This window comes from Apodemus sylvaticus, chromosome 10 (assembly GCF_947179515.1).
Source record: "Apodemus sylvaticus chromosome 10, mApoSyl1.1, whole genome shotgun sequence".
In the NCBI taxonomy this organism is placed as follows: domain Eukaryota; kingdom Metazoa; phylum Chordata; class Mammalia; order Rodentia; family Muridae; genus Apodemus; species Apodemus sylvaticus.
Window position 1 is genome coordinate 51340015 of NC_067481.1, and position 13961 is coordinate 51353975.

Here is a 13961-nt window from a genome sequence, read left to right on the forward strand (position 1 = left end):
ATTATTATCAAGCAGCAAAAGGGCATTTAAAAATCTTCTACATGTAAAGACTAACTCTACATGTACAGAAAGTGCCCTGAATAAAGTATACCCAGCTGCCTGCCGGGCTGTCTGACTACTGTCACTCCTAAGCACATAGGGTTCAAGGTGTTGAAGCTCTGAGCAGCTCTGAGTGCTGCAGGGGGGGGAGGGATGCTGGGAAGATGATCACTTTAGTCAGTATGTTAGTTTCTGGGTTGTCTGTGCTGTCAGAACTGCAAGGCTGCTGCAATGGGCATCTTTCCTGGTCAGCTCAAGGAGCTATTTTGAATACACACTGCCTATCTTCCACAAAGTCTGCCCCTCATCTCTAGCAGGAGACTGACAAGTGCTCAAAGATCCTAGGTAAATGGGCCTGGACTGCTAGACGGAACGTGTCATAACAGAAACAAAAAGAAAGCTGGGGGTGGGGTGGGGTGGGGTCTAAACCCTGAGGAAACCATAACCCATCTCAGGTGGGAACTACAGGCACATCTTCAACCCTCTGGGAGAACTAAAGCTTGTAAAAGGAAGGGTTAAGTCCGTGTCCACAATCTCATGGCCACCTTGTCTTCCTGACACTTTGGCCACCTCAACAGAAAACATTCTGCAGCCATAACTTCAAGAAAATAATACCACTGAGAGATACCAACAAAGCAGAATCTCTGCACCAGACCATTGACTTGCTTCACAGGAAAACCAAGGCTCAGGCCCACTGCATAGCATCCTGGTGGGCACCCAGGTCGCTGTTCTCAGGCCCCTTTTCTTCTCACTCTACCAAAGCTTGAATCCCTAGGAACCTGACTGTGAGCTACATAGGGCAAGGGAAACTTAGAAAACTTGTCTGAACTGGTAGAGAAATTAGAACTACCTCTTTCTAGAATCCTCAGAAGCCAAACCACTTCGGTTATGTGCTCCCATCCTTCTGGGGGTGGGGTTGTTAACCACATAATACATATGATACAGTTTTGTTCCAACTTTGTTCTGAAGTCTTCTACTTCTTCACTTACAACACTGTTCATTCACAGTGTAGGCAGCTACCAGGGACATGTGCTCAACCACAGACAAGTGAGCTGTGATCTACTGGCACAGACAATCCAGGCAGGTGAAGAGCTTGACAACCCAAAGGCATTCTGATGCACTCAAGTGAAACACCACTTTTAAGCCTGTAGTATATAGTAATAAATACAAAGTAAAAGTCAGATGAGAAGCCAAATAATCTACTGCCTTTCCATGGTAAAATAACATGAAAGGAGATTAAAAATAAACTTAAATTTTCTGAAACTATTATCTTATTTGCTAGTTTTAAATAAGTCTTCAATGACAAATCAGGTACGGACAGGATGAATTCTCAGGGTATCATTTCTAGAAAAGTGGTAATGAACACGAGGCCCATCACAGATGGACAGCAGTTTCTTTCCTACAGTGGCCACAAAGCAAGTTGAACTCAAGCACAACATAAATTGGTATCATTTAAAATAATGAGACTCCTTTCTTTGCCTTCTTCCAAAGTATATAATGTATATTTAACAACACAAAAGACACCACTTGAGCTTCCCCTTAGCCAACAGGAGGAATATCCACATATAAAAATTAAAAATTTAAACTTTTAAGTCATTAATAGTTTTTAAACATAATACAGACTTAAAAATTGTTCAACATCAACCCAAGACCCCACCCCTAAGCACAGAAATCAACTCCAAATCCAGAAGTCACAGTTGTTTGTCCCTGGAAGTCCTACAGCACTGAGCTTGATCGTCACACCAGGCTACCAGCTAGTAACGGCTCTAAAAGACCTCTGGGAGGAATGGAAGCCGTTGGCTGTTGCAGATTGCTGCTGCGTGCCTAGCCACCCGGGAGAGACTCAGGTCAGGCCTGTGACACCACACTAAGGTCCTGGAAGGCTGAGCTGGCAGCTTCCCTCTTCTTCTCCCTTAAAGACTGTCCAGTAAGCACCTGAGAACTGACTTTTCTTGGGAAAGGGTGCTGGCAAGAGCTGTCAGGGCCAAGGCAACAGTGAGAAGTTCAGTTCTCTGCTCTTTGGATGACTGTGTAAAACATTTCTTTTAAAAGACACAATGTTAAAAATATTAAGAAAACGTCTACAAAATCTGGAGGGTTGCCTTTAACTCCAAGGGTAAAGCTTGTGGGGTGGTGGGGAAGACTTGAGGGCCCAGAACTGTAACTCTGCAGCACAAGACAGAGACACCCTTCAAAACTCATCACACTCTTGAGCTGCCCTACTAGAACAGCAAGTGTTCAGGGTGCCGGTAGGAGGAAAGGGTGCCGACTCCTGCAAGGGAGGTTCCTACTGCACGCCCCATCCTATGTAAGAACGTCAGATTTAAGGGCAGTGGCCAAGGCCAGGGCATCAGGACTCTGCCTCTGAACCAGAGCTACTTTCCCGGCTGACTTCAATCTGGAGCGACGGCAAGCTGTCTAGCCGACTCTTCTTCTGGCGGGACTGTTCCTTCTCCTTAATCAGAGCACCCCATGCTCTCTGAAGCTCCGAGTCATCTTCCTCAGCACCAGATGCCCTATGATCCATTTTCTTCGTGTTCTTCTCTTTGGTCTTGGGTGTAGATCCTAAGCGAGTCCACAAACCACCTGTTGGGGTGAGAAGACACCAGTTGGCAATCCATGCTGAGCACATGTAGGTTCGAGGAAGCAGGCACACTGCCAACACTGGCTCTGTGGGAAACATTGGCAGAGGTGCTTGGTGCCTGTCTGTAAGTGGATAGCCTGAGACTCAACGGGAGATGTTCACATCTCAAGGTTGATGTCTCCATACCAGGCACAGGATAGATGTTCACCTCTCCCCCAGAGCGACACATCACAACCCAGGCTGTGTACCCCTCAGACTTCCAAGAAACCGCCAGATCTCACATTCTGCAAACTGAAGGGTCTATTTTACTGTGAACAATTCTCAGGTCTTCAGCTATAAGTTTTTAAAGACTGTTTCTGTACTGGGTTGAAGGCCTTGTTGGGTTAATCACACTGTTCTTGCAGAGGACCTGGTTGTCTCCAACACCCACATGGCACCTTACAACAGTCCATACCTCCACTTCCAGTGATCCAATGCCCTCTTCCTACCTCCAAGGGCACCAGGCATGTAAGTGGTACACAGATAAATATGTAAGTAAAACATAAAATAAACCTCAAAAAAGAAGTGTTTTATTAAAATCCTACAAAGAAGTATGTGTTTAGAATGTGGTGGTATATATACACTACAAGATAATTAAAGATTTATGAAGAGTAAAACAAAATGGAAGAGTTATGGGAAAATGCTACATGAAAAAAACTAGATATATGTGTGGATAAAAAAACCTAAATAATGTGAAACTAAACAGAAGCAAGAATGTACAGCCTCTTCTCCGTTCTGAACTTCCCTGGAGGCAGGATGCTGATGCAAACAAAGGAAACCGTGCTAACTGAAGAGGGAGCAACACGGACCTCCTTACGCTGTAAGCACTGGTCTCCACTCCTTCCCTTCCAACACTGTGGTGTTACTCACCCGATTTCCTCTCCCGAGTATCCGAGTAGAGGCCTTTAACATCTTGCCTGGGAACACCTAGCCTACTATGTACGTCAGAAGAGGGCTCTCTCCGAACCACCTGGTTACTACTAAAAGCCTTCTCTGGAGAATATGGTCTTTTTCCTAACCGCTGGCGAATATCTGCCAAAAGAGAAAAAGTATACCTGTTACCAAGCAGAGGTACCAATGACCTAGGCTTTTGTCTTAGCCATGGTTTCTATTGCTGTGACAAAATACCACAATCATAAGCAACTTGGGAAGGAAAAGTTTATTTCACTCACTCTCTATATAACAACTCATCAAAAGGAGTGAGGGCAGAAACACACAGAACAGAAAACTGGAGGCAGGAGCTGATGCAGAGGCCATAGAGGCGTGTAGCTTACTGGCTTGCTCCTCGAAGTTTGCTCAGCCTGCTTCCTTACTGCACCCAACACCAACAGTCCAGGGGTGGCACTGCCCACAGTGTGCTGGGCCCTCCCACAACAATCAGCAATCAAGAAAATGCACCACAGGTGTCTCCACAAACTAATCTGGCAGGGACATTTTCTCAGTTAAGGTTCCCTCTTCCAAAACAACTCTAAGCTGATTAAAACAAAAATCTGGTCAGCCACCAGATGGTGGTGGCACATGTCTTTAATCCTAGTCCTCAAGAGGCAGAGGCCCCAACCAACCAAACTAATCAGCACAGCTCTCTGGAGACCTGATCTCACGTCTCCCATAGTGAAGGCACAGCACACAGCATGAGAAGGCTTCTAAAAGCCGGTTCTGTTCATAATCAGTCTTGCTTCTCTTCAGAAAACTTAAGACTTGGATGCAGAGGCTGCCAGCTGAGTGCCTAAAGCAAAATTTTCTTTCTTCCTTTTTTTGGTTTTTGCCAGAACCAAGAAAAACTAAGTAACATACCACAATTTTTAGTTAGCAATACTGCAAGCTCCCTGAGGGTAGAAGCCACGATCCTTAAAAATACCAGTCGTTCTCACTAAACTTACCACATTTAACCAATAAGTCTAATGAGACTGGCAACAGGCCAAGGATAAAGGCGCTGCGTCCTAAGCTAAGTGTGCTCTCCTCCAAGTCTGTCACAAAGCCATCACACCTGAGGCTCTCCTAACAGCAGCAGCAACAGCAGCTGCAGGTTCATCAGCCCTGAGGCTACTCTCGGTCTCTCCTGTGAACTCCCAAGAGCTCAGGCTGAGCCTCTTCAAGGGCTTCTCTTCCACCCTCCTCCCTCCCAGGGTTCTAGTCTCACTCCTTCTGACCTCACTGTACCTAAAAAGTCTAGCCCTGGTTACTTTGTTTTCTATACCCACTATACTCTAATCTTCCAAAAACATCTTTTAAAATAAAAATCGTATTTCCTTCCTCCAAAGATAGTTTGCCAACTGTGTCCTGGTCCTCCGAAGACTAAGCTCTAAAGCTGCTCTCCCCAAAAGCCCGCTCCAAGCCGGGCGGTGGTGGCGCACGCCTTTAATCCTAGCACTCGGGAGGCAGAGGCAGGCAGATTTCTGAGTTCGAGGCCAGCATGGTCTACAGAGTGAGTTCCAGGACAGACAGGGCTACACAGAGAAACCCTGTCTCGAAGAAAAAAAACAAAAACAACAACAAAAAAAGCAAAACAAAAGCCCACTCCAATCTTCTCAGCAGGTCTGTGGCAGCTGTTGTAGCCCCCCACCCCAAAGACTTGCGCATGCCAGCCCTAGCCATGTGCACACATTTATACTGTGTTAGTAGGGTTTGCTCACATAGACCATCTAGTTCACACTCAACCATGTTTCTAATTACCCAACTTTATTGGTTTGGGGTATAAATATCCCAGGGAAAATATTGTTTATTTATTATTTATTATTTAAATTATTTATTAATTCAAACAAAAATACTGAAAGCTAGTTTTGTTGCAAAATCCGATTTTATTTATTTTCTAATGAACTTCAATGCCTAACTTTAGATTTAGACACAACAGGAACAATTAAATAAGTTCAGAAGAACCTACCCTGGGCCCATCTGCTCTCAGGTGCTCAGAAGTATAAGGATTAGAACTCTGAGTATTCCAGCAATTAGGAGCCAATGAATACCACAAAGTCACAATGCACAACAAACCTCTCATAAGACATTATTGGGAAGGACACAGGAGGGTGGCTATCTCTGCTTGAGAGCAAAGAACTGAGCAGGAAGCAGGCTTTATATAGGTTTTCTTGGTAGTGGTGGTGGTGGGGTGCTTTCCAGGGTGGCCTGGGATTGGTGGGATTTTGTGGCCAGATGTTGGACTTTTTTTCCTCTACAGGGCAGAGGGCGTGGCCACTTGCATACTGAGGGGCTGGAGACGTTAGAGTAGTCTCAGATGCAACCAGGCCACTGAGGGGCTTACAAGAAGGGAGTCAGGAGCACAAAGGAGGGAAGAATAGTACCTGGTTTAGTACTGCTGACTGCTGGCCGTGGACAGGAATGCTGACGCTTTTCATCTAAGAGGTGGCGGACATCTGCAAATTTCTCAGGAGGCAATTTGTTACCAATTCGGTTTTTTATATTGCTTGTGGATATACTATCTGCCCTCATGGGATTCCTTTAAGGGGAAAAAAGAAACAGAGAGAGCACAAGTAGCCAACTTCAACTGTGAAGAAAGATAAAAAAAAGTCTCCTACTTTAGAAAAACTCTATTTAAGATGGCCACCACTGACTTACAAATACCACTACACTAGCTCACCAGGATTAACATGCTGTGAGAAGATGGTGACTGCAATAGGCCGCTGACTTTGACAGGGTGATTTCCACATGATGCCCATACACTTTATCATAGAACACAGGACTGATGCTTCCTCTGCCAAGGGTGAGCAAACATTAGCAGACACCTGCAAAGAGGCTGAAACTGCTCACACAGGTACAGATGAGACCCTTCTCAGGGGAGACAGCATTACTCTGCTAGAATTCTCTATTAGAACTCCCTATAAAAACTAAACCCAAGGACATGAACAAAGCCATTCAGGTCTGCAATCTCAGCTACCTGGAAGACTAAGGCAGGCTGTTGGATGATCACAATGTCACACGCTGAATATGTTACTCAGCACATCTAAATCCAGCATGCTTGGTCTAGTGAGATTCTGCCTCAATTTTTCAAAAGATTTAAATAAACTCTATACTTATTGAGTATACTTCTCATTAAAGTATCTATGTTCTCTATTCAGAGGTCCACAAACATTAAGAACAGTAGCACCTAGGCCTGGTAAGGGTATGAGTCACAAGCAGTAATGTGGGCAAAGGCCTAGGAAGGAAATCTAGCAACACATACAAATTTTTAAATACATAGATTATTTTCTATGGCAAGGCAGATTTGGAGGGATCTATTTAGCTAGGACAATATTAATAAAAATGTCAGTACCTATCAAAAGGCATTAGGTGTGATGGAATACACCTGTATCCCAGCAGTAAGGATGTCGGGAAGGGAAGAATGAAAAAGAAAAAAGAAAAAAAAAAAGCCATCCTGGCCTCTACAGTGAAAGCCAATCTCAAACAAACAAACAAGGCTAGCAAGATGGCTCTGCAGATAAGGATACATGCTTCCAAGCCTGACCACTTGTGTTTAATACTCATGGTAGAAGAATGAAAACTAGCATAAAAATGATTACATGAGTAATTACATTTGTAATTACCATTTAAAAAATCAAATTATAGGGGCTGAAAACATGGCTTTTAAGAGTTAAGCATGGGTTAGAGAGATAGCTCAGTGGTTAAGAGCACTGACTGCTCTTCCAGGGGTCCTGAGTTCAAATCCCAGTAACCACACGGTGGCTCCCAACCATCTGTATTGGGATCTGCTGCCCTTTTCTGGTGTGTCGGAGGAAAGTAATGGTGGTGTACTCATATACATTAAATAAATAAATAAATAAATAAATAAATAAATAAATAAATAGCTAAGCATGCTATAAGCACTGGCTGCTAATCCACAGGACCAGGGCTTGAATCTCAGCACCCACATGACAGTTCACAATAATCTGTAACTACAGTTCCAGGTGATCTGATGGCCTTTTATGACCTTTGAGGGTACGGCACGAATATGGTGTACAGACATTCATGCAGGCAAAACACTCATACCTGTAAAATAAAAATAAATATTCAAAAAAAGAAAAGAGCTGGGCAGTGGTGGCGCACGCCTGTAATCCCAACACTTGGGAGGCAGAGGCAGGCGGATTTCTGAGTTCGAGGCCAGCCTGGTCTACAGAGTGAGTTCCAGGACAGCTGGGGCTATACAGAGAAACCCTGTCTCAAAAAAAACAAATCCAAAAAACAACAACAACAACAACAACAAAAAAAAAAAAAAAAAAAAAAGAAAGAAAGAAAGAAAGAAAGAAAAAGAAAAGAAAATCAAAGCCAAGTGTGGTGATGCACAACTTTGATTCCAGTACTTGGGAGGCAGAGGCAGGCAGATCTCTGTGAGTCTGAGGACAGCCAGGGCTACAGAGTGAGTTCTAGGACAGCCAATGTTATCCTGTCTCAAAATCCTCAAAACAGAAAATAAAATTATAGAGTAGGAATATATCTCAGTAGAAGAGTGTTTACCTAGTATGTACACAAGACATCCTCCTGGGTTTAATCCTCAGAATTGACAAAACAAATAAGTACATTTAAAGCTAATGTTGACTAAAAAGAAGAAAATAATTTTACCTAATACTTTTCAATTGAGATTCTACTTCATCTGCATACATGGTCATTTTCATGCTTTTCTTTGGGGAGGGAGTGGAAATCATCTTCAGTTCCAGATCATAGTCCATCTCGTCTGAGTCTGAGCTGCTCGCACTGGATCGCCTAGACATGCTCCGCTCACGGGGCTGCTTGAGAGCTGGGAGCTCCTCATGGTACTCCACCACGACTCTGTCATCAGCATCCATGTCCTGGTCCTCCTCCTCCTCCTCTTCCTCTTCCTCAATGGGTTCCTCAGGAACATTCACTAATCCTGAAGAAATTTAACCCAAAAGGTTAGTACTAAACTTAAGGCTAAACTACAGGTATGATTTCTACTCTACATTGGTAGAAGGAAGGAATCCCCTCTGAGACAGTACTGGAGAACTGCCTCCAAGTGTCAACTGGACGCCACTCTTATTCCTACTTGTTTATCCAGGAGACTGGCTAACCATGAGTATAGTAGTATGAACTCATGTACAAATCAGCAATCTTCATTATTCAAGAGTTTTATATTTATAAATCTGTCAGATTTATCTGTGACCCCTAAATCAACACTCAAAGCTACTGTCAAGAACATCTGAAGATGCTTGAAGACGGACTGACGACTGAGTGCCCAGATGTGCTCTTCCTGGCCACAGCTACAGCAGCACCACCTTCTTATTCATTACTCACAGTGTTAGCAAGGTTCTTTCCAATCTACTAAACTGCTGTGCTTTCACACTTTTTTGGTGTGTGCTTTCACCTGCTACTTTCACTGCTTAAAAATGGTTCCTAAGCTGGGTGTGATGGCTTATGCCTTTGATTCCAGCATTAAGGCAGAGGCTGGTGGATTTCTGAGATTTCAAGGCCAGTCTGGTCTACGACAGTGTGTTCCAGGACATCAGGGTTATAGAAAGAAAAAAAAAAAAGGCCTCCATCAAATATAGTGAAATGGTGTCTGGTATAAAAGGATGGTGGTGCAGCTCATGAAGAAAATACCAATACTAAGTAAGCCTTGTTCAAGCATGAGTTATAGTACCCTCAGCTGTGAATACAATGTCAATTAACAATACATATTAAGTCAACTGTCTTTAAACAGAAAAATGGGTACAGCAAGGTTACATACTGATCAGTTGATGAAAACAGTATGACCAGATGTTTTATATGATTCAATATGCAGTAGTTCAATGTTCAGTATAACTTCATGCCACATGATAACTCTTAATAGTAAAAATCAGCATTAACTCTAAAGTGTATGGGCTAGGAGGCTAGAAAGATGGCTCAGTGGTTAAAAAAAATGCATACTCCTCTTGCAGAAAATCAGAATCAGTGGCTTGTAACTCCAGCTCCAAGTGAATCTGACACCCTCTCCTGGCCACCATAGGCACTACACAAACCAACACCCCACCCCACCCCCATTCACAAATAATTAAAAATAAAATCTTTTTCTTTTTAAAAAAAAAGAACATGAAATAATGCTTGCAGTTAAGTGGGAAAAGCAAATACAAAGTATACACTTACAATAATTATAATTTTTTTGAAAGTAGACAATAAGATACATGTAAAATGAAATCAGTTACAACTAGGATAGTTGAATTAGGGGCATAAAGAGAAGGTTACAACAATATCTCTTTTTGTTTGTTTTTCAAGACAGAGTTTCTCCTGTGTAGCCTCTGTAGACCAGGCTGGCCTGGAACCCACAGAGATCCTCTGGCCTCTGCTTCCTGAGTGCTAGGATTAAAGGCATGTGGCTCACACCCAGTTAACAATGACTTAAAAGTAACTGGATTGGAAAAGTATAACAGAAACTATATTATGCAGATTTCAAAGATACAATTCTATACACATGCATTAGTAAAGTATACATATTCCACCTCCTCCTGTCTCATCCCTTGACATGGACACCTGTGCATGTTATTTTGTTTGTATACTGACTATACTGACTTACCTAGTTCTATAACGTAGAAGACTGTACATGTCAAAACAAAATTCAATCTTTTAGAAATCATAATGAAAATGGTTCCTTTATAATAAAGATACAAGACAGAGAAAGGAAAAAGCCTCGAGTGATAATGCCTCTGTCTTGGCAGCATTCCTATGCAGAAGCCAAGGTGTAAACCCTCAGCACAGCAGCCTACTCACATCACTGGAAAAGGAGAACAAGGCCAGTCCATTTGATAAGGCTGTTTCCATGAAGTTGTTGACATTAGTAGTAGAAAATCAAGTTCCTAAGAAATTTTTATTTTAATTTTCTCTCTGTAACATATGCTCTTTTTTTAGAACAGTTTTATAAAATCATCTGACCTCTTGCATGGGCAATTTAAAATTAACCACAACTTGACTTACTTTCCTCTATGTTGGCAGAGGGTGGGGGCAAGGAAGAGAGGATGATAAAGTTTGGAACCTTAAAAGACTGTGTTAAGAATAAAAATACGATTCTGAGAGCCAAACGTGTGTGTCTACCCAAGAGCTGAGCAGGCAACTACCGGAATGTCGGTGTTTATACGACGTCAAGCCAACGTCATCCCCAATCAGGGCTCTCTTCTTGATCACATCCCGCTGAATGCGACGGGAATGATATCTTCGCTTCCTGCAATATTGCCAAAATAAGCACACCATCAGAAACCAATAGGAAGGATGCTGAAATCCACTTCATTTCAGCTCCACAACGGCAGTGTTAGGTGCCGAAGCAACGTTCTCATATCACTGCACAGCTAAGAACATGGGCTTGTCCCTCACTGGCCTTCAGTCCACACTGGATCTGACATTCCGCCACAGAATACCAACTAAGGATGAAAAACAGCTCAAGCAGTGTTCAAACTATTGTATTTTAAAGCCATGCTTGGTGTTACATGTCTGTAGTCCCAGCACTTGGGAGGTGGAGGCAAGAGGAGCAGGAGTCCAAGGTCCTGCCTGGCCACATAAGAGTCTGAGACTTGCCTGGGTTACATGAGACACTTGTTTCAAAAACAAACAAACAAACAAACAAACAAACAAAAAATGAAAAACAAAACCAAAAAAACAAAACAAAACAAAAAAACCAACAACAACAAAAAAAACCCAAACAAAACCCATTTTGCAGTGGTCATCAGTGAAGACAGAGACTTGGAACTGACAACATGCACAGAATAGAAACTCCTGAAAGCCTGACCATAAGTGGACATGTCCGCCACCCCAGTGTCAGCAAACACTGCAGAGGAAGGGGTAGAAAGAGTGAGAGCTGGAGAAGGGCGAAGTGGGTGAAGGTGAAGGCCTTCCTGGGTATGGGTGAATGCAGCACTCCTCACCCACGCTGTGAACAACGCACAGAGCTACACCAGACTGAGCTCATCAACCCGTTATGCAGCGGGGAGGGACGCACAGGGCCCCAGGATTTATATGCAATTTGTACTTGAGGGGGAGGAGTAAGATACCCACGCTCCTATAAAAAACCCTAACAAAACTCAGTGGGTCACTCACACACACCAGAGAGCCATCAAAGTAGAAAGGAGCTGTTGGAAAGGAGAGGGTGGGGACAGGAGAGGCCAAGATCACACTATGAAAATGCATTATCTACACGTACATCGATGTCATAATGAAGCCTATTATGTGCTAATAAAAACATTAAGATAGACAAGCAGCCATTATTTTTAAGATTTTGGACTCACCATGAATTGCTAAGAATTCCTTTCATGCCTCCATAATTTGGATTTCCATATTTCATGTAGTATTGACTTCTTCTGGCTGCTCCAAGTTCTTTTTTGTCATCTAAAGTTAATAGAACAGTTACTTAGGGTTTCCTATGAGAGTGAAGATAATACTGACTAGCTGATTTTAGATGTTTGTATTTTGAGGCAGGGTTTCATATAGCCCAAGCTGACCTTAAGTTTGCAGTATAGCAATAGAAAGACCATATAATCCATTTATAAGCTACTTTTGGATATATGCCCAAAAGGAATCAAAATTAGTTACTGTAGAATATCTGCACATCCATAGTTACCAAAATATTATTTGCAACAGCCCATTCTATCAACCCCCAAAAGACCTTCCAGTACCCTCATGGCACTGTCCCAAATCAGCACCTTCTAATGAGATAAGATATTAGCAAGCACCATTTCTTCTGCTGGAATATAGATGCAATGAAATTATGTAGCGATAGGACACCAAAGCTGCCCTTATATGGCACTGTGGTAGACACATGGTGGCAACACTGCTTTGACTATCAACAATGGATTCCTATCATGTGCTCCTGTTCCCTAGGAAGCTGTGGCTGGCCAAGTTCAGTAATGTGAGACTGACTCATTTATCTGTTATTCAGCACAAAATACTGGCTCACTTGCTGGCACTAGTGAAGGTGAGCACCCTCAATGACAAAACATGAGAACTTCATCAAACAGGTAGACATGGCAGATAATGGGCTCTCCCAGTGGAAGCAAGGGGATCCTTGGTATTCACTTGCTACTACACTGAGGTGCCTAGGTTGCTCAACTTCATCTCACCTGAAACCAGCCCAGACACCAAAGGCAAAGTATTGCTCACACAGCTCTGGTTCAGGAGGAGTTTCTGCAAAATCAGACTTCTATCAACATGTTAGAGGCTAGCCTAAGCCATGGCAGAAGAGTCCTTGGTCCAGTGATTCCAGGTGGATTCACGTGTGGTGACAGTGGAACTGAATGAAAGAACACCTTTACTATTTACTGGCCATCACTTTGTTACCTACCAGGATGACCAGGATGGACACAGTGGTAGACTCAGTGTGTGCCAAAGGACTCTCATTCATTTCAAAGCCAACTCTTTTGCCACAGACATGGTGATATCTCTGGGATGAAGCCCTGGATCAGATCAGTATATCCCTAACTACATCTTCATCCACACTTCAGAGGTGGGTTCTGCACGTTAGAGGGCACTGCCAATGCCCCCTGTTCCAGTGCCCAGAAGCTATGGCTCCAACAAATCTCCTACTTTAATAAAATTTACTTCTTAAAAACAAAGTGTCAAGCCAGATATGGTGGCTCACACATTTAATTCCAGCACTTGGGAGGCAGAGACAGGTAGATCTTTGAGTTCCAGGCCAGCATGGTCTACAGAGTCAGTTTCAGGACAGCTAGGGCTACACAGAGAAACCCTGCTTTGGAAAACAAAAACAGAGGCTCACAAAACACCCTGTTTGTTTTTGTATGTGGAATTCAGAGTTAAGTAAAGGGAAGGTCAAAAGGGAAAGGGAGGGAATGTATGAACAGGAAGAGGATAGAATAGGGTTCAAGTGCGTCACAGGCATGAGTGGTCAGTGATGAACTCACACCAACACATACAAATGTAAATAAAATGCCTTCTCAGTCAGTAAGCTGCTTTTTCATGAAGTATTTGTTTAAAAGGAGCTTTGGCATTGTTTGAGCTAGCTTCTATTCACCAGGAAAAATCAATACAAAATATCAAATTTACCTTTTGTAGCAAATCTCATGAATAGTCTATTTCCTTTAGCAAGTTTGTTAGCTGGACGAAGATCATTTCTTAACAAAGACTCTTCTTCTACCTGAGACAACGTATCCAACTTAAGAAAAAAGAAAAAAAAGAACACTTTCAATATAAAACTGTCAGCATTTTTCAGACCTTTTCTGCACAGTTCCCTCGAAGAACCGTTTTGCCTTCTATACCCATCAGTGTTACAGCACCTGTCCCTATGGTGACTAACAGTCCCCACCCTCCTCTCTCTTTTGTTATAAACACTTTTAAAAAATGATGTGCACAGGTATGTGTCTGTATGGAGTTCTGTGCA

At 42.8% G+C, this 13961-nt stretch overlaps 1 protein-coding gene across 1 annotated transcript in view; it reads right to left on the reverse strand.

Annotated features, from left to right (window-relative positions):
- Positions 1-175: 175 nt before the first annotated feature.
- Positions 176-13961, reverse strand: part of Ncbp3 (nuclear cap binding subunit 3) — a 30253-nt gene continuing 16467 nt past the window's right edge. Inside the window, exons 7-13 of the mRNA XM_052195659.1 lie at positions 13628-13736; positions 11854-11953; positions 10693-10796; positions 8210-8498; positions 5959-6113; positions 3533-3694; positions 176-2625 (exon numbers count right to left, since the gene is read on the reverse strand). Of these exons, the coding sequence (XP_052051619.1) occupies positions 2390-2625; positions 3533-3694; positions 5959-6113; positions 8210-8498; positions 10693-10796; positions 11854-11953; positions 13628-13736 (1155 nt within the window). The 3' untranslated portion in view covers positions 176-2389. The remainder of the gene's footprint in view (positions 2626-3532; positions 3695-5958; positions 6114-8209; positions 8499-10692; positions 10797-11853; positions 11954-13627; positions 13737-13961) is intronic.